Raw genomic sequence first — 21632 nt, forward strand, 5'->3', positions numbered from 1 at the left:
ATGAATTTGTACCAACTGGACAAATAGTTAACCATGTTTACTATTTGGAAGTGTTGAAAAGACTCCATGGAAAAGTTAGACAAAGCGACCTGAACTTTTCACCAACTGTTCATGGTTCTTGCATCACAACAATGCACCAGCTCACACGGCACTGTCTGTGAGGGAGTTTTTAGCCAGTAAACAAATAACTGTATCGGAACACCGTCCCTACTCATCTGATCTGACCTCCAATGAATTCTTTTGTTACCCGAAGATAAAGGAAATATTGAAAGGAAGACATTTTTATGACATTCAGGACATCAAAGGTAATACGATGACAGCCCTAATGGCCATTCCAGAAAGAGTTTCAAAATTGCTTTGGAGAGTAGACTAGTCACTGGCATCGATGCATAGCTTCCCAAGGGGAGTTCTTTGAAGATGACCATAGTGATATTCAGCAGCAAGCTATGTAGCACTTTTTCTAGGTTGAGTTTGCGAACTTAATTGTCATACCTCATATAACCAGCATGTATTGTCCCAGCATAGCGTGTGCTGTAGCCAGATCGGTCCATGAGAGCTGGTTGTTTTCAAGCAGTTTTGAAAGCCAATTGTTAAACACAGCCGTTATTTTAAAAGTAAACTGCATAAACTTACAACTGAATGAGTTATAGTGAAACAAAGGCAGCACTTCCTAAATATCTTACTAATTATCTTACTATTATTTTTTCTCTTGGAGTTATGAACATGTGTCCCCAGGGTGACATGCCCACTACTGCTCATCTCAACCCAAATCCATGCTCAGTGACTTCACACTTGTCACTTGAAACAGGCCACAAGGATGGTATTTACACCATGGAAATTGGCAAAAGCTACAAATCAGTGTCTTTTTCTGAAAGCCGATTGTTACCGGCCTGCCACCAAACATTAGTGTCATGAGAGGGCTCACACATGTGTGCACACACTGCAGGTAACTATCTCAGGCCGGCTCTGCTAACTGTTGTGTCTTTTGGAAGGCAGTGAAGTCATGGGTCAGGAGCCCAGACTCGGGGTGTGTGAGGGCAGGGAATGGGGGCCAGCAGGACTGAACACATGAGACCCCCTTCACACTCACAGACTCGAGACAATAGCCATGACCTCTCAGGAATGGTGTCCAGAGTGCGCGCATCCTAGCTCTGGGGAAAAAAGCCAGGAGGGAAAAGCCGCCTGCAGCTTTCCCTGCACCATCATGAGCCACCATCTGCTGTCCTGCACCTAATCTCCAGCTCCATCTGTGCCTCATCCCGTCCGGGACCATCCCCATCACACACCTCCGCCCACCTCCCTGTCGTCCTATCTCTACCTGAAACTGCCTGTTCATCTTATCAGCTCGCCTTTCTCATCCTCAAACATATTCAAGTCCAGCATACTGCTGGGCCTGTGCTTATGACTTCCCTTCTGACCCAGCACTCCTGAGGGCACTGTCCATGCTCACCCAGCCTCTCTCTCCATGAGCACCTGGCCTCCGTCTGCACCACTTGCGACGTTGCATTCATTGAGGCTAACAAGGAGTCACTGCCCTCCTCCCAGTCCCCTAGGACATGCCACGCCTTCAAATTCCCTGCCCTGAGACTGGCCCCAGTGCTTGACCTCCGAGAGGAGAGGCTCAGGTCGCAGTGGACACCCCTGCCTTACCACCCCCCACACTGTGAGCCGCGTGCAGCTGCCTCTCGCCCCCCCCACACCCACCCCTGCTCATCTTGCTGACGACTGCATCTGGGTTCTGAGAATTTCTCCCTCCCAGCGAGCTTGGCATCACACATGCCAGCAGTGCCAGCACACACAGGCACAATGGATGCTAACAAGCAAATGATGAGCAGTGGAGGTGGACAGGAGATAGGTGGATGAACGGCTCTCCTGACACAGGGCCACAGTGACGTGTCACAGCCAGTGTCAGCCCCGCTTTATTAAGCAGGAAGGGGGTGTATGACCGTGGAGACAGATCCCGCAGGGGCTGACTCCCCGAGCTGTCCTTGCTGCCACCATGACACTAGCTGTTGGGAACACAACTCACCTGTTGGTGAGTGTGTGGAAATGAGACCTGTCCTGGTCACTGTGGGTGATTACCAGGGAAGACAGAGGCCATGTGTCACTTCCAACCACCTGAGTAAGACATCAAATGCTGTACTTCTCTGTGCCCCTTGGGTGAGAGGAACCCTGTCCTGTGGTCGGGACCAAGAAAAGCTGGGTGAACAAAACCCAGCTTGTCAGGATGGCTGTGGTGTGAAATGTGAATGGTATGGCCCATGGAGTCTCACCTGGAAACAGCACCCTCCCAGGGCCCCATGCAGAAGACTTTGGAAAGATGAAAATGGTGTCCTCTGCCAACACCCTATTGTCTGCCCTTCTCAATTGCCAAAGCTAAAAAGTCATGTGTCTGCCCACCAATATCAGGGCTGTCCATAGCCAACTACCACTGCTGACTGTCTTTCCCAGGGAGTAGCCCGGGGTCTTAACCCCACATGCTGCCTGGTGCTCACAGTCACATGTATTTAGTAGTATAGAAATTTCTTCCTTAACAAATGCAGTGTTATCTGAGCAGCCATGAAGCAGAAATGTCAGGCTGACTGCTTTCATCACCTATTTCATGTGACGTTTCTGCATTAAGATGAAAATAAATGAGTAAGATTGTAGCTTTAATTAAGGTAGAGACGGTGCATCCACTAGACACATTTGTAATGTTCTTTGCAAACCCCCTTTGACGCCAGTGAAAAATGAACTGGATCCAGTTACATCAAAAGACCCAGCAGTCAGCACAGCTCCATTTCCCACCTACAGATCAGAAGTAATGCACAGGTCTCACTGTTTGGATCAATAATTCCTAAGTAATCATATAAATTACAGCACAGCAGGCATTCTTCTGAGTATGGAACTCCATGAATAACAATTGGTATCATTTTACAATGTCAGTGGTAAGACAGTTTTACAGTAAAGCATGTTATAGAAACCCTGAAATTGTTACAGTGGTTTAAAATGAGCCATAAAACATTGTGAAGACACTTCCTAGAGTTCCATCAATAGGCTAATTTTTCACGTTTCCTTACATATCATCTAATGTTTCCAATTAGCCTTTCCTTGGTCCTCTCTACATTGATGCCATGTTCTCTGTAACCCAAGGTAACTAACAGTCAAGGGTCTGCAGAGGCATTGGGTGTGACAGAAAAGGCAGACAGGCTTTACAGATGGGGTTCATCTCTGTCCCCATTCTTTATCAAGGTGAGAGCCCTATCAGAAAGAGAGTCAGTCCCCTGAGCCTCAGTGTCACAGGGCTTTTTCACAAGACCTTTACATCTCTTGGGCAGTCACTTCATGAACGGGTTTCTCTCTGTCATAAGTAAGAGGGTCAGCCCGTGTGAGCAGATGGGACATTCTTGCATACTTGCTTCTGTCCAGAAGCAGCTTTCTTCCCCATTCAGGATAATCCTGAGCTGTCACTAGGCCTGTCCCCACCCCCCACCCCAACCCATTTGAAATGTTGTCTTGGCTGCGGCCCCTCTCAATGACCAACATTCAGCCACACGTGGAGGGAAGCGCTGCACTTCTAAGGGCAGGCCCCTGTCCTGTGCAGGGACCCACCTGCCTCTGTATACTAAGAACCTCACTGATTACACATCATTGGCCCAAAAGACCATTTTCCCCTGATAAGAATCTCATCTGCTGTAGCTGTTCCCCTGGTTTACATCCGGTCCCCCTAACAGATGGCACACTGTGAGAGACAGCCTGTGTCCTGTGCACTCCTGTGCCTTCCCCGAGGCTCTGGAACATACTGCAGGGCCTGGGCAGATACACTTGGACCTGACTCTCACACAACCATCCTGAAACATAAGGGAAATTCAGGAACATGGGTGCGCCTCACAGAGACCAACCTGAGAGCCACACATGAAGGCCAGCCATGTGCCCCAACAAGTGACTTGGGAAAATGAGAGCCTTCCCACCAGTAAATATGCAGGTCAGAGCACCTTCTCTGGAAGGTAGGGCTGCACTGGCCTGTCACCTATGACAGTCGAAATGGGCTGATGGAGGACGGGGACGAGATAACCTACTCTGCAGAGGACACAGGAAAGGCTGGCCCTCATCTGGCAGAAGGACTGCAAGGTTCCCTTTGGTGGAGATTTCTGCATCTCAGGGGCTGCAAGTGATCACAGAGAGGGAGGGCAGAGCTTTCGTGGACTGAGACATGGAGGGGTGGCGCCTGGCAACATAGGAGAGTGAGAAGGAACCGCACAGGCCAAGTGCTCACTGGCGCCCGACCCAGGACACCCTGAGGGTGGACGGCGGCTGCACCTACAGATGCAAACTTTGCACAATGTTTGCATTTCTCCAGGTAAGTCCAGTACTCAAGGTGACTCTCCAAGGTGAAGAGGGCTGCTGTTCTGCTGATGTGATTGTTGTCCAGCCTTCTGCCCAGTTTCGAAGACATGGGACCTGAGGCTCAGGGAGACCTGTGTGATGGGCCAGGTGTGTCCACTAGTCGGCACAGCTAATGGTGTCTGCTTTCTTGATGGCCTCAGCCAGAATGCAGGTGGATCCCCAGGCACCCGAGTGACGTCACCCTCAGCAACTCAGGGAAGCAGTGCCTGGGATGTCACCGGGCAGTGGGAGGTTGGAGGTGTCTGACAGACTGCCACCCAGAGCCTGAACGCCCAATCCTGCAATCAGATGCGGACAGAAAATCCTGGGTATCAGCGAGAGCTCTTTCTCCCTCTTCAATGGGAAAAACACCCCCGAGGCTTGAAGCAGGGATACACTCGCTAAGTTTTCTTTCCTTTAAAAATAATTTTGATATTAAATATCAAAACAGAAATCTGATTTCTTTGTTTGGGACAATCATTGGAATTACCAGAAAAATTCTTAGACTATGAGGTTATTTCATTTTAAAGTGAAAAACTTCTCCTTTCTAGATTTTGGTTAAAAAAAAAATGTTACTTAAATCCCTGGAGCACATCACCTTGAAGAAAACAAGCCAGTTCCAAGTTCCAGGCAGAGAGAGAGTAATCCTTGTGGGTAAACTGGTTTTGCACCGAAAACTAAACAAGACCACAAAGTCCACATGGCCACAGACAACCGTCTGCGCCCCTGAAGCTGATCCGGTGAAGGGGGCAACCGAGACAGTGTTAGGAAATCAGCTCATCACACTCCTGCTCCTGGAGAACCAGCTCAAAGCGGGGGGCATTGCAGATTGGACAAGCCCCCTGTAAAGAATAAAACACAATAAAGAAAAACGAGGAAAAGATGAAAAGTAGAAAGTAACCATGCAGCCAATATCCTGGTAGTCAGAAAACAGCAGTCAGCTTTTGCTGATTTGCATTCATCTTTTTTCCTGAACGCGCCTTTTTTTATTGCCATAGGGGTTTTGCCTCTTATAGCAGTTTACTCACAAGCCATTACTTAACACTACAATCATGGCTTCTTTTAAAATGAGAGCACTTTAATGCGTGTGTAACATAGTGCCTCATGTTGTGTCTATAACATTGTATTTCATGTTGTGTCTATAGCATTTTATGTAACATCATGTCTCATGTTGTATCTAAACATTGTGTGTAGCATCCTGTCTCATGTTATGTCTAAACAATTGTAACATCGTGTTTCACATTGTGTCTGTAACATTATGTGTAACATCATGTGTAACATCATGTCTCATGTTGTGTCTAAACATTGTGTGTAACACCGTGTCTCATGTTGTGTTAATAACATTGTGTGTAACATTGTGTCTCATAGTTATGCCCTCAGCATACTTCCCTGTGGCTGGATATCTGGAATGTTCCCCAATGGTCACTCCTGTGAGTAACATTTCCGTGATATCTTTGTATATAGCTTTGTATATAGCTTTGATATCTTTGTGATAGCTTTTTCTCAAATCCCTGAGTACGTACTTGGAACATACTCCCCACAGCACAGTAAGGAGCCCAGGGTGGAGGGTAAACAGTGGGCTCTCATAAACAAGAGATGTGGCAGGTGTGCTGGCTGAATGATGGCTCCCAAAAAGATATGTCCATGTCCTCACAACCTGAACCTGTGCTATGACCTTATATGTTGGAAGAGTGAATATGAAGGTGGGACTAAGTTAAGGATGGTGAGAGGAGGTGCTTATCCTAGGTTATTCAGGTGGGCTCTCAATGCAACTACATGTACCTTGTAAGAGGGGCAGAGGGCATTTGGGACAGACACACAATGGGAAGGTCAAGTGGAGATGGAGGCAGAGACTGGAGTCATGTGTCCACAAGCCAAGGAATGCCAAGGACGGCCACAACCACGGGCAGATGAGAAAAGAAGCCTGGCACAGATTCTCCCGGGGTCTCTGGAGGGAGCATGGCCCTGCCAACACCTTGATTTCAGACTCATGGTCTTAGGAGCTGGGGGAGAATAAATTTCCATTGTTTTAAGCCACCCAGTTTGTGGTGGATTTCTACAACAGCCCCAGGTAAGAGATATTACTCACTTAGCCCAACCCACTTGGTCTTTGGGAAATGATAGAACCAGAAACAGCCTGAGTGAAATCTACTTCTAAAAAGCCATCATTAACATCACCTGGTGAAATGGAACGAAACTGCAGCAAGTGGGTTGTGCCACCACGTCAATGAAAACTGACCTTCAAAACCATAAGTTTGACTGGGTGACACACCAAAAAAACTTCAGCTCAAAAGGGCACAACAGACTGAGTCCTTCGCCTCCATGCGACAGGGACACATGACAATGAACATCTCATCACAGCTAAGGCTGCGCTCTCGCTGACGGGCAAACACCAGTCTCCCAAAGACTGGGGGAAAACACACAGGAGATTTTTGCTTTTGTCTCTAAGAATCAAAAGTTGAGTGGCATATAAAAATCCAAACCTTCTGGAACTAATGTTCCTTTAGATATGGTTTCTAATTTTAAGTACCTGAGCTTGATTATTGATCACAATGGGTCTTTAAATGAGCAGATTAAAACTTTCTCCATAAAAATGAACTGTAAAAAATTACAGCTGCTCTCTGGGGACTAAGGCAGTGTCTGGCTCCTGGACTTGGGTTTCAGGCTGTGAAGAGGGAGCTTTTCCTGACAATACAGACTACTGTTCACTGTCCTCAAGGTGAGCTTGTCCTCTCTGCCACCAGCCCACCAGCGGAGACCCTGATACCCTTCCTCCTGGGTCTGCCCGCAGCCACCTTATCTTTGAAGTGTTGCAGCTCTCCTGAGATGCAGGTGTTTGTTTTTCCAGTCTCAACATTCAGGTCCTTCAAAAACAGCTTTCTTCCCAAACACCCAGCCTCAAATTTTCACAGCTTGTTTAATAATATGCCTTTTATACTTTCTTTACCAAAGACTGTGGTAATCTTATTATAACTTGTACGTTAAATCTCATACTATCTCTAGTGATGAAAACAGTGAGCAATAAATTCAATAATATTGATCCAATATAAAAGTAGTAGTAACAATCAATAACGCTCTGTGTTACCCCGCCACACCACCTCAAAGTGAACCCAGGTCTGAGGCAGCCGCCCATGGCCCTCAGCCTCTGGCCCACTGCCCACCAACCACCAATTACTGCTCACCAACCACTGCCCACGGCCCATCATCACCAACGACCAACCACCGCACACCAACCACCCCACTGGCAAAGGCTGAGAGGCACCATTTCTGCAGAACAAAAACTAAAAACTTAGTTAGATGAATGAGACGACACGAACATTAACAGGAAACAAGAGTGGGCTAAATGCCAATGTAAGATAACGCACAGATGGTTCCTGAATGGCGTGGATGTCAGCTGGCCGAGGTGGGGACTGCGATGCTGAGGTCACCAAGAAGGAGAAGAAACAGCTGGAGCAGGAGCCTGTGTGGCGCACATGCAGGTCAGAGCTTTCTCCCACGGCTTCTGAATTCACAAAAGGGATAAAATTGTGTCCCTTAGGGTAGGTAGTTTGTCCCTAGGCACCAAGAAGCCCAATGCAGCACCTCTGAGGATGGGTTAAGGGCCCAGGGCTCTGGAACGGGTCCTGTGGGAAGCCCTTCTGCAGACCACCACTCGGCGACCGGAAGAGCTCTCTGTACTAGATTTGGTCCCACAGCCACCACCCCATGAAGGAGGCTGGGACAAGGTAGAACTGTCAGGACCTGAGAACCAGACACAATTGGGAACCATCAAGTCATGAGTGATGCTGTTGGTCCTCCTAGGACACTTACGGGTTACCAGGGCGTTGGGGCATAGACTTACCCAGAGATGTCGTGTCAAGAGAGGGGACATTTTACAGGTAGGTTTTAGAGAAGAGAAATGAGACACCATGTGAAGTGGAAGTAATGTCTTTCAGCCAGAAATAGCCTGAAGTGGCACAACAGCGTTCTGGCCCCACTGACCACCAGCACAATAACCAGTGGTGTTTCCAAGGAGCCCATCCCCCACTCCTGCTATCAATACCAACAGCACGGAAAGACTGTATTGTTCAGGTGGCTTTATTGCCATGACATATAGGACTTCCTGAGGAGTTCCTGGTTGCCATAGGTCAGCTCCGAAATGTAATGGGCCCCACACCAGGCATCTGCTATGTGTAACAAGCCACCCCAAAGCTCCGTGGCCTGAAACAAGTCATTTGTTTTGCTGCAAACCTGTGTGTGCAAAGCTGGTTGGGGTTGCTACGTCTTAGCACCACATGGTTGCTCCCTGGGGCTGGAGGACTCACTTTCAGGATGACACACTCTCTCATGGCTAGTAGATGGGTGTGGACCAGCAGCCAGAGGTTCTGTTCATGGACTACTGAGGAGCCTTCACAGTGCTGTTGCTAGGACCCAAGACGAGGCGATAGCGGAGGTGGCAGCATGAGTGAGGGCTGGGCGATAACATATCAAATAACATGCATGGTTTCTATGGCAACGGCAAGTCCCCTAACTTGGCCAGTTCATAGCCCACAAAGGGAGTGGGGAGAGGCGCCCAAGGGATGAAGGTTAGTCCAGCCAAGAGAAGGTGCAGCCAGGAGGTCAGGCGGGTGGGGTGGGGCACCTGGGAACACCAGTAACACATGCCCCCCCCCGCCCCGAGGTCAGGCAGGCTGTGGGCAGTCCTATCTCTATTCTTTCTGTGAATGCTCCATAATTTACTGAACCATTCCTTACTAAGAGGCAATGAGATTTCCAGTTTTTGTTTTGTTCAGTTTGCTTTGCAATTGCAAACAGTCCTCTCGTGACTGCTTGCACAGATATCCTGGCCTTTTAGTGTCTATCTGTGGATGAATTTCTAGCAGTGATGTCAGTGAGTGAGAAGGTTAGTTACTGGTCTTCTCTTTTGCTTAGCAAGGCTCAGGGGAAGATATCAGGAAGCTGGAAATGGGATGGGCCCTTGAGCAGAAATGCCCCTCCCTTGGCACTATTGCCTGTCCTGGTCCAAGCAAGTGGGAGGGAGAAACTGTGAGATTGGGGTGGCGGAGGGTGTGGAGGGGGACAGTTTCAACCCCCAGTCTGTGACTGTCACAATTGGAGATGTTATATTACTATTGACGGAGACTTGGTTAATGGAGACGTTATATTGCTATATGGCCATATGGGCAGGGAGACCATCAGAGTCACCTGGCAGGGTTGCTAGCACTGCCCTTGCGGGCCCCACCCCTGGGTCTCAGGACCTGCTGTAGGCTGCTGCTCAGAGGAGCAGGGAGCTGTCAAGGGTAACCCAGCCAACTGCTGTCAGGACTCGGGTTTCACCTGAGTTTCTGACTCCAAAGTCTGTGTTGCCTGCTTCACTGAAGTCTCAGCCCCAGCTGGGAATCACCTGGGGGCACTGGGAAAGCTGCTGCCCACACAGCGCTCCTGTCAGAGTCTTGGGGGGACCCAGCTGCAGGAGATTCCCAACAGCCCCAGATGAGCCCAATGGGACCAAAGTTGGAATCCACACTATTGCTGTGTGGCAATGCTTGAGTCCTTGCTGAACACAGGTCCTTATCTTGTTTGTCAGAGTTTACTTCTGGGGTTTCCATTCTGTTCTACTTATCTGTGTGTCTGTTCTTATGACAAGTAAGTCTATATTTTTGATGGTACTAAAAGGATGCACCAGACTTCACTGTAATTTTAGAGTTCCATCTCATTCCGGAGCCACGTCAAGGTAGCAGAAACCATAAGTAGGCACAACAACTGCTCAAGACGCGCAACAGTGACCGCTGTTCTGTGTCCCAGGCGCATGTGGGCAGTGACAGGCTGAGGAAGGACCCACATGAGATGTTTCCACTGACCCCTGGAGGCCAACGTTTGAACTGAGTGAGGAGATTGCTTCTCTTGGTTACAGAAAGGCAGGGTTTCCCAAAGATCTCTCCCTCACTTATCTTTGGTATTTCAATGATTGACAAACAGATAAAAATATATTTATATAGGGATTATCTATATTGAAAACTAGACATGGATTTTTTTTTCTCTGTCAACATCACAGTAATATCAGCTGTTGGAACAAAAGGAGAGGTATTTTCCCATTCGATCCTGAATGCTGAAAACTCTCCAGTTTCTATTCAGGAAGACATTTGTTTTTATTGTTCGTGTTAGCTGAGGAAGTTTAAACTCCTACAGCCAGGCAAGGAGAAGGTTGATTTTCTCTTTATTGTAAAGGTTATTAGGCAGAAACCAGATAGAGAAGTTATTTGTCTTTAGACAATCCTGTAGAATCAGAACCACCCAAACATGTCCCAGTTTTGTTGAAAGCCAATACGCAAAGGGCCTAATGCACAGTGATATGTCTTTTAGAAAATTCATTTTATTGCTCAAGATGTGGCTTATTTCAGAAAGTGCTTCCGTCAATTTCCCTGCTTTTAACTGATAAGAAGAGTTAAGACTTCCCTAAGTATCTGAGAAATAATGACACCCACTGAGGTTGTCTGCATCCCTTCACCATAGAAGGCATCTCTTCACATATAACTGGTAATTTGCTCCACTAGGCCCTTTGCTGCAAGACCCACTGCTCTCATCAATACATACAAATGCCAGAAAGCCTATATTTTGGTCAAAAGTAAAGTATACACTTAAAAAATGCAGAACTTTTCTAGTGAAATAAACTTACCAGAAAACATATTCTTTTTTTCTTTGGCATACCTTCCCAGCCTCCTCAGATATAAAGAGCAGAACACTAAGTGAAGGTGACTTGGTTGAATTTTTCCTCACTTTTTGGTCTGTCCTTGGTACTGCTCAGAAATTCTGGTCTTCGATTTACCCACTCAGAACCATCCAAGTCATTCCATCAAGAAATAGCTTGGACACCACAAACTCATCACCGGGATTCCGGTAATTCTCCTCCCAGAGCCCAGGTTGCACATCAGAGTGTAGTATCCAGGTGAAAATAGAGGCTGGGGAGAAAGGATACTGCCATGTTAAGGGTCCCCAAGATGTGTGGTAAGTACTGTGTTGCCTTCAGGAATGTCTGCTCCTCCCAAACTTTCTGCCATGTAGTCTCTGGCAAAACTACCAACATGCAAAGGACGCCCGCTCCTTTCTTTCTGAGACAAATGATGGGACTTACAGAAGTGACCACCGTTATTTTCTTGTAAGTGAAGTTGTGCCAATCTGATAAAGTAAATGTTTCATGAAGTCAACGACTGCTTAAATTGTAGGACTGAACTGTTTGTATATAAATATTACCTTTTATATTCCATTCGAGCTTTATGTAGATGAACACATTACCTTAATGACCGCGTCTCCGCAGGGGGCAGGGGAGACATGCGGGCCTCGCAGGCCAGATGGCTGCTTTTTCTTGCATGAGATTAAAAGATGCTCCTCATTCCCCACGATGCTCTTGAGGCAGATTAATATCGCCAGCTAAATTGCTCATGTTTTTGGAATAAAATTTAAAGAGAACTTTTTAAAGCAATTGGTGTCACAAATTCTGGAAGCAGACTGCTCTCCAGGTAGGGCACGCTGGTTTCAGCACTCGGTAATTAATGGAAAGGGTTCTGTGTTAATTGACTGCTTCAGGAAAGAGAAATGTAATGAGTCCTTATTAATCATGAAGAGGAATGTGCCGACGGAGGCACCGCAATAACCTCTCTAACGTGAAGAAATGTTAATTAATGAAAAGAACAATGATGTAAGAAATGAGCTGTGTGATGCTTGCTGCTGATGGCGGCTGGATTTTAAACACGCTCGTCAGAGTGTAAACCACAGAATGCCGCCTTGCACATCAGCTCCGCGTAACCTGTGCCTCCCAAAGTGAGGGGGGAATCTTAAAATGCTTCTGTCATCTGTGCTTGGAGAAGCAAAAACACTCAGCCAGAGTTTATTTATTTTAGAGAAAATGGGCTCGCTCTTCACCTCTGATTGGGCATCTCACATTAAAACCATCCCAGAGCAGAACATAGTCACTTATTAATGTCATTTCACTCCAACACCTTAGGTCCTGCTCACTGCTGGGGACAGAGGGAGGAAAGGGGGCGTTGTCCTTACACTGAAGTAAACAGATTCCATTTCTGATATTTCCCAGCTAATAAAAAGAAAAATGCAGATTTACTGTGGGGACATAGTGACTTTTTTTTCATCCAGTTGTAAGTCCCTTGGAAACTATGTAGCTTCCAGCCCATCTAACAATTCATTTCCAGAAAGGAGGCCATGCTCACTAAAATGCAGAGCCACCGTCATACCAGACCCAGTCCCCGGCAGTTAGGGGGCTCGTAGTGGCCACAAGGCCAAAGCCCATGGCTCTGTCGCCTGCCCAGTGGCGACAGCGACCCCTTGGGAGCAGAGCGGGCATCTTGCACAACAGGTGCAGCTGAAGCCTGTCCGGTGGGGGGACCCAAGCAGCTAGGGACCCCTCCAGTCCTGGCTGACCCCTGCCTCTCCCTGCAGGTGGAACGTGCTGGGCCTGCAGGGAGCCCTCCTCTGCCACTTCATCGAGCCCGTATACCTGCACAGCATCGTCGTGGGGAGTCTGCACCACACTGGCCACCTCTCCCGGGTGATGAGCCACCGGACCGAGGACATCGGCCAGCTGCCCACCTCGTACCGGCACAACCGGCCCCTCCTCAGCGGTAAGACAACTCGTCCCCAAAGACACACACCCCTCCCGTCCGCAGGCTAGCCCTGGCAGGCCTCAAAGGGAACAAACAGGGCAGATGATACCCATTTTGGCCGAAGGCTATTTCAGAGATAGGAGCAGATTTACAGCAACGCACACCTTCAAAAAAGAGGAATGTCACAGTGCATCTGTGAACGTAGGAAGAGGCCACGTTTTCACCAGTGACTGTAGATAGGATGCCTCACATTGGCGCATCACGGTGCTACTTACACTGCAGTGGCCACAGTGCCCTGTGAAAATAAAACGCTCGCAACCGTGCGCGTGTCCAATGGGGCATCCGAAGGCGGGCCGTGTGGGCGAGAGGCAGGGGAAGCGCCGCACAGGGCGTCGTACATGGCAAGCGGCAGGGCTGGCAGGGTGGCGCTCGCGGGCAGAAGCAGGAGTTTCAGAGGCAGCGGAGTTGTGCGCGCTGGGCTCTAGCACAGCCTCGCAGCCTGCTCTCAGCCTCCCACCGAGCCTCAGTGTCCCCATGTTGAAATGGGGACAGCCACTTGTAAGGATCAGGAGTCACACGGCCTTGAAGTGGTGGAGTTCTCTGCATAGCAGCGGTTTGGGAAGGTGACGCCTCCTCGGGACAGGATGGCTGGAGGGTTCCTGGGAAGTGACTGCGAACTCCACTTGGCTGCCGGGGGGACACGACCTCTGGCCCCTGCCCGAGGCGGGCGGCCTGGCCGGGCTGTGGGGGCCCAGGCTGGCTGGTTTGCCTCTCAGACCACATCACCTGCGAGAGAAAATAGGAAGATAGAGCGCTGTTTTTAGCGTGTGGCTGAGCTGACCTAAGATTGATTCCCAGGATTATAAAACGGTTCTAAATTATAAAATCAGGGCGATAACAATGCCCCAGAGCGGTGGCAGGGAGAACCAAAAGAAAGAATTCATGAGAAGCACTTAACTAGCCAAGCAAGTGTTCAGGAAAGACACCTGTCCGTCCAGCCCAACAGTGTGCTGGAACAGCTGCGCCCAGACCAGCGCGGCGCTGTGAGACTCCGGGCCGGCACCCGGACCCTTCCGCGCGGGCCACTGACTACGGAGAGCGGCCCTGCAGACGCGACTCTGGTCGCTGTGTGCTCCACCGGATGCAAAGTGGGGAGAGCAAGTAATTAAAATCTGGCTTTGAATACTCTCCTTAGAGAAATGTAAAGTGCACTGGAAGTGACCTTGCTGGCGGTGTGGTCTGTCTCGGCTTTAAATCTCAAGGTTCAATTTTTATTTGTCTTCATCAAGAAGAATCACAAGAAAGGGGGAAAGTCTGTGTTGATGGTGCACTTTACAGTATCTTTTAATGTTGAACACCCTTTAATCCACTTGAAGATTAAACTCAGGCTTATTTTATAGCCCATGGCAAGGTCTTGACAACGAAAATGAAACTTGAGAGATGGACCCTAGGAATTGAATGTGGGAGTTTGGTTATTTCCTGTGACAAAAATCACAGGCTCGGTGCTAACCAGACAAGACCCTCAGTTGCCGTTCTTCGCTGCACACTTTCCTGAAGTAGTAAAAACATCTAGCCGGCATATGAGAAGGTTTTTCAGATGTCGTGTTTCATGAACAACTGAATTTCTCAGAGAAAACTTGGGACACTTATGGAAACGTTGGGCAACAGTCCCTGTAAGTCCTGCCCGACACTACCTCCCAGTGGCATTTGGACACCTCCCTTTAGGGAATCGCAGCGCGTGTGACGGGGACCTGTTGCTGTTTATGTCCACATTTTCGTGTGAGGCTGAATTTCCAAAATACCGTCACACTAAGCTGCAGAACCTGATATGGGGTCTCCAGCCTCTTTGATTCAGGAGACAGTTCTGAAATAGATGCTCATTAATAGCCTCTTGCGAAATAACCCAGTGGGCAGAAGCAAGAAGCAAACATTTCCTTTTATGCAGATAGTAATTTGCAATCTCATGTATATTAAACAAACACAGGTATATTATGGAATGACCTACGAATTTTTCATAAATGTTTAAGATAAAACACATGAGCTTCAAAAAAATATCTGACAGGAACTTATCCTCCTGTGCCCTTGAAAAAAATGGGAGGAAAAATATTACAAATCTTGCTAGAAAAATCTAAAAACAATCAATATCTTTTGCATGAAGATCAAAAAAAGTTAGATTCAACAAAGGACTATTTAATAACACATTTCCATAGATTAGCACTGCTCTCCCTAGGCACATTAGATGGTCCACAGCTTATGAAAAATGTAAAAGTATAGAAAAACCTTGTTTCCATTTTCTGGGGTGTTCTTTTAATAATAGTTGTATACTACTTAAGTTTCACTTAATTTCCACCATGATTTTAAGGAATTGTTTCACAAAAGAATTGAACATCAAACTTACATTGCTCTCGAGAATTTTATGATTTACGGAAAATACTTCCATTGTCAATACATTTTATTTATCCAAACATTAAGAAGTTGGTCAACATAATCCAGGTGTTCATTTATTCATTCAACAAATATGTATTGATTACTTATGATGAGCCAGGGAGTAAATAAGATGGTCAAAAATCCATACCCAAAGGTGATTGCATTCCAGTGGGGAAGACAAACAAACAAACAAACAAATATAAATGCTTTATAGAAAAATAAGGCAGAGGAGATTAAAAAGTGACCCTCACTGTAATCAGAGGGAGAGGAAAGATGTCACTAAGAGGGTGACTTCTGAGCAAAGTCCTGGAGGACGAGAGAAAGAACGTGTGGAGGGGCAGAGAGAGAAGAGGGTGGAGGGCAGAGCTGGGAGAAGAGTGTCAGGGTGTCGGGTCAGGAAACAGGCGGGGTTACAGCTGGGTACGGGGGTACATCAGTCAGGACTCAGTCTGAACCCTACATAAGCAGGACCCTGGGGGCTCACAGAGCAGCCTGAAACAGTCTCCATTCTGAAATTTAGATTACAATAGTCCTACTACAAGAGCAAAATAATCCTACAGAAATTTGCAGACACAACACTGGCACACAACAAAAACCAAGCAGGCATGGGAGGAGAAAAAAACCACTTTAAAAAAAATGCAGCAAACACAACAGATGATGGAAACAGACCCACAGCTCCAGAGACTTTCATGTAACCGCACTCAACAGGATAAAAGAGACTTTAAAAACAAGATGGAAAATGTAGGGAAGAGATGGAATTCAAGGGGAAAGAGAACCAAATGGGAACTTCAGAAATAAACAAAACAGTGCGCATAGCACAAAATAGGTTTAATAGAAAGTTAAATGCAGCCAAGGAAGGAATGAGTAAATTGGAACGTCACTGTGAAGGACACAACTGGAATGCAGCAGAGACAGATGGAGAGTGTGTTGTCAGGGTTCTCCAGAGAAGAGATCCGATGGGAGCTCATTTTCCTACTGGAAGCTAGATTCATTTTAGGGATTGGCTTGCACGATCATGGGGGCTGGCAAGTCTGAAATCTGCAGGGCAGGCCGGCAGGATGGGTGCTCTAGCAGGAGTTGGTATTTCAGTAAAATTCAAAGGTAGTCTCAGGGCAGAATTCCTTCCTCTTAGAGGGACCTCGGTCTTTGCTCCTAGGGCTATCAACTGATTAGATGAGGCCCATCTGCATATTGGAGAGTGATGTGCTTTATTCAGGGTCTACTCATTTAAAGGTCACTCCCAACTAAAAATACCTTCACAGCAATGTCCAGCTAGTGTTTGAGCAAGCATCTGGCACCACCGCCCCACCAAGCTGACACGTAAAATTAACCATCTCAGAGGAAAAGTACAAAAAAAATGGTAAGCGTGAGAATGTCTAACATACATGTAACAAGAGTTCTAAAAGAAGAGGGAAGAATGGAGTGGGAGCGATATTTAAAGACATAATAATAACTAAGAATGTTCCAGGACAGATGCACCACTTCAAGCTACAGATCTAAGAAGCATGTTAACCCCCAGAAGAACTTTTTAAAATCCTCCCCTCAGCAGTAAAAATGATGATAAAAAAAAAAGACAAACAGGAAATCTAAAAAGCAGTCAGAAAATAAAAGAGAGATCAACTTCCAAGTAGCTAAATCGGATGGCTAGCTGATGCTTGGAAGACCAAAATGAAGGAAACAATATCTTTAAAATGCTGATCGAAAATTAACCTCAACCTACAAATCTAACCCAGTAAAAGCATCCTTTAAAAGTGAAGGTGAGACAACATTCCAGACAGAGCATAGCTGACTCAACTCCAGCCAACTTGCACTGAAGGAGACACTACGTGTGTTATTTGACAGGAAAGAAATGATTCCAGATGGGTAATGAGAACAAAAACACATGAAAATCATCCACATTTTTATTCAGTAAAAAACCTGACTTATTAATACACTTGGGATACTACAGCAGTGAGATATATGTAATTTGAAGCAAAACTGATGATATCTTGCCAAAGTCCCTTTATCTCATACCTTTTGAAATAATAACAGTCCTTACAAGAACCAATAGCCATGGCATTATCAAGTGATAAAATGAAATATTCACATTTTTTCCTGCCATGGAAGAAATGTCACATCTTTGGGAATGTCCTGTGAGCCCACGCCTCTCACACTAGGAGGAACACAAACCACAGTCATTTATCATCCAAATAAGGTCACGGTCCTGTTGGCTCTAGGAAGGAAGTCCCTGAAAAGTAGTGTGGAAACTCTCCTTAGAGAAGACAAACCCAGCCTCCCACGCTGGCGACAGAGCCTTTCACAGAGCAGCAGTCATGGTGTGGCCGGCAGCTGGCATGGCACATGCCCCCTGCACTGGCATTCAACTGTCTGGGCCACCAGTGCAGCAGCCTGGCAGATGAGGGAAAGCAAGGAAAACCTGTAATGGCCCCATTTTCTCTCATACGGTGTGCTCCCCTGGGGCTGGCAGGAACCCAGCAGACTTGTCACCAGCATCTCAGCAGGAAGAGCTCATGGCCACCCTCCATCCTCCTCACACATAATTTCCAGAACCTAATGCACACCACATAGCTTCCTTGGAATGTGCTCCGTTAAGATGAGACAGTAGCTACAAAACCACTGCCAATTATGATGATGTCGATTATAATGGAAATGAATAAAATGACAGAAACTCAGCCTTTGTACTTAGTCACTGCAGTCCTTAAGTTCACATTGAAATGTCACTAGCTTTCTTTATTAGAAGTGGATGTGTGTAGAGGGAGGGGTGGGAGAGTGTGTGTGTGAGGTATGTGTGCATACGTGTGATGTGTGCAATGCATATGTACATGCATGTGTGCATTGTGTGTGATGTGTATGTATGTGTGTGCATAGATTTGCGATGTGTGTGCATGCGTGTGCACGTGTGCATTGTGTGATGTACGTGTGTGCATGCATGTGTGTATTGTGTATGTGATGTGTATGTGCATATGTGTGTGCATATGATGTCTGACAATTAAGTTCGCAAACTTGTTGCTAGCCTTTTTTTAATATCAGAGGGATTGTTCATTATGAATTTCTACCAACTGGACAAACAGTTAACCAAGTTTACTATTTGGAAGTGCTGAAAAGGCTGCGTGAAAAAGTTAGATGAGGGGTGGCCGGGTGGCTCAGTTGGTGACAGCGCATGGTCTTAACAACAAGGTTATCTGCTCAACTCCCACATGGGATGGTGGGCTGAGCTCCCTGCAACTAGATTAAAAACAGTGACTGGACTTGGAGCTGAGCTGTGCCCTCCACAACTAAGAATGAAGGACAACAGCTTGACTTGGAGCTAATGGGTCCTGGAAAAAACACATTGTTCCCTGAACAAAAAGAAAAAAACACATTCTTCCTCAATAAAGTTTTTTTTAAAAAGTTAGATGACCTGAACTTTTTGCCAACAATTCATGGCTCTTGCTTCACGACAATGTACCAACTCACATGGCTCTGTCTGTGAGGGAGTTTTTAGCCAGTAAACAAATAACTGTATTGAAAAATCCTCTCTATTCACCTGATCTGGCCCCCAATGACTTCTTTCTTTACCTGAAGATAAAGGAAATATTGAAAGGAAGACATTTTGATGACATTCAGGACATCAAGGGTAATATGATGACAGCTCTGATGGCCATTCTAGAAAAAGAGTTCCAAAACTACTTTGAAAGGTGGACTAGGTGCTGGTATCAGTGCACAGCTTCCCAAGGGGAGTACTTTGAAGGTAAGCATAGTGATATTCAGCAGTGAGATATGTAGCACTTTTTCTAGGATGAGTTCGTGAACTTAATTGTCTGACCGCAGAGATTTGTGATGTGTGTGCACACATGCATGTGTGTGCATGTATATGTGTGTACATGTGTGTGCATTGATGTGTGCATTGTGTGTTATATGCATATGCATGCATGTGCATAGATTTGTGATGTATATGCATGTGTGCATTGTGTGTGTATATGCATATGTGTGCATGCATGTGAGTGTGTGTGTATGTGTGTGTGCATGTGTGCGCATGACTCCCACAGGTGTCTGGACATCTATGAAACCCAAGTGGCCCTTCTTTTCTTTGTGATTCTGTGCACACCTGGAAGCTGCTTCACTCACTTCACAAATTGAACACAGTGCTACCCTGCAATACAGACCTGCCTCACTTGACATAAAAATTACATTCCTGAATGTCTTGTGTCAATTTAATTTGGGGAAAGTGAATTATATTTTAAATATAGTAGGCCCACTCACTATTTAAAGAAATTCAGTAATGTCTCTCTTACACACTACTTTTTAAAATATATAGGATTTTCTCATGGTAAGGCATTTTTTAATAGCTACATGAGCAATGATAAAACTCATTTTCATGGCTGAATTGTGGGTTTATGCTCATTGCTCTTAAATAACGGTGGTGGCTGCAGAGGTCATGGTAACAGTAACAGTAAGTGAAGTGGTGGCGGTGGTGATAATCGCAGTAGTCAACGGGTTCATTAACTTACCAAAGGCCACTCTGCCAGCCAGTCACAGAAGTGATATCTGAACGTCATCCATTTCCTAGTAACACAGTCATAAGCCTGTGACTGAAACGTCCGACCGTCTTCATGAATTAGTCCACCTGCAGAGCATTTGTGTCAAAGGCTGATGGAGACTGGTTTATTCTCATACAGACCTACTTAGAAAGGATATGCTTCTCTAAGTGTTCACAGAAGGTGGGTAACGCACGTCTTGTGTGGCAACATGAGCAGAGACCAGCACCCCTGAGTCTGTATCAGGCCCCACAGATTCTCAGCACTGTGTTGCAAGCCATAGGTCTGATAGAGTAGCTGTTTAGGAGGTAGGGTTCTTTCCAAGATACTTGAAATAATTACTAAGAAACCACTGAAAGAAAGTCTGCTCTGCCCTTCACCAGCTCACACCACCCTTCAGGTCACCCTTTTTCTCTTACTCTCTGTTGGGCTTTCTCAATAAGTTTCCAAAATGAGGTCCTATGTGCTGAGGCAAACACTACGTGCCTGGTGGGAGCTTGGCATTCCTGATATTCTCACCAGCCATCTGTCCCCAACAGTGAGCAGCACTGGGCTTCCTGAGTCATAGGCTCTGAGAAAAGGGATGCCAGATGTGGCTGAAAGCAGCTGCGGCCCCTCCCCTCCAAATCCAGTCCTCCTGCAAGGAGTGGTGCTGAGGGTGTGATCACTCCTTCCCCAGAAAGTTGTCTCACTTGATTCCAGACCAGTTCCAGAATTCAAAGTTAGTGATGCTAATAGGCTGAATAATGGCCACCCCAAATACCAAATCTTAACCCCTGAAATCTAAATTACCTTATTTGAAAAAGGGGCCTTTGCAGCTGGGATAAAGTTAAGGATTTTGAGATGAGATTATCCTGGATTATGTCAGTGGGTCCTACATGCCATCACAAGTGTCCTTTATAAGAGAGGCTGAGGGACTTGGGGAGAGAGACAGAGGGGGAGAAGGAGAGAGGAGAAGCCACGTGCAGACAGAGGCAGAGGTGGGAGAGATGCAGCTACAACCCCAGGGACCCGGGGTGGGGGGGGGGCAGAACTGGAGGAGGCAGGAAGGACCCTCCTTTAGAGCCTCTGGAGGGAGCACAGCCCTGTGACACCACGACATTGGACTGCTGACTTCCAGGACTGTGAGGGAATAAATTTCTATTATTTTCTTCAACTCACCAACTTTGTAGCAGTTGATGACAGCAGCCTCAGGCACCAATACGGTGCTACAATGTTCAAGTATAAAATGTCTACATAGAAGCCACATGGAAATATGCAACATTATGCCAATGCTGCCACAGTTAAGGAAGCCCCCACCCCCCATCCCTATCCCCCCGCCAGCCCCAGGATTCAGACCGGGTTAGTCTTCTTTTTCTTTGTTTTCGTTTGGTATGTCAAGAAGCAGGTTGCAGAATGTTTGGCTGAGGTGGTCCTCAGAGTGAAAACTATGAGGCCCCCAATATATGTACTTGCAAATAGATCCCATGACCTTGAACAAAGGTTGTCTGTGCACAGTGCTATTTTCCAAGTGTGTATTTGTTGGCAGCACAACAGACACACCTTAACACTCATCCCCAAATCTCAGCTAGGACTGGTCCCATGGCAACTGCAGACTTGACCTGTCAGCTTCTTTCTGTGGTTAGGGTTTCTGAATACTCCCAGGAGGTAGTGAGTGTTGTGGATTGGGGGAAGGGGGCACTGCTCCCCCTCGGAAGTTGGCTGGATTGGTAGAATGTGCTAGTGTATG

The 21632-nt window shown here is 46.7% G+C and overlaps 1 protein-coding gene across 2 annotated transcripts in view; it reads left to right on the top strand.

The window, feature by feature from the left end:
• The window catches only part of ADARB2 (adenosine deaminase RNA specific B2 (inactive)), a 400959-nt gene that overhangs the window by 368621 nt on the left and 10706 nt on the right, over positions 1-21632 (top strand). For both annotated transcript variants that reach the window (XM_019628648.1, XM_019628649.1), the window contains one exon: positions 12796-12977. In XM_019628648.1, coding sequence (XP_019484193.1) covers positions 12796-12977 — 182 coding nt within the window. The remainder of the gene's footprint in view (positions 1-12795; positions 12978-21632) is intronic.

This window comes from Hipposideros armiger, unplaced genomic scaffold (genome assembly GCF_001890085.2).
Source record: "Hipposideros armiger isolate ML-2016 unplaced genomic scaffold, ASM189008v1 scaffold_801, whole genome shotgun sequence".
NCBI classification, from domain to species: domain Eukaryota; kingdom Metazoa; phylum Chordata; class Mammalia; order Chiroptera; family Hipposideridae; genus Hipposideros; species Hipposideros armiger.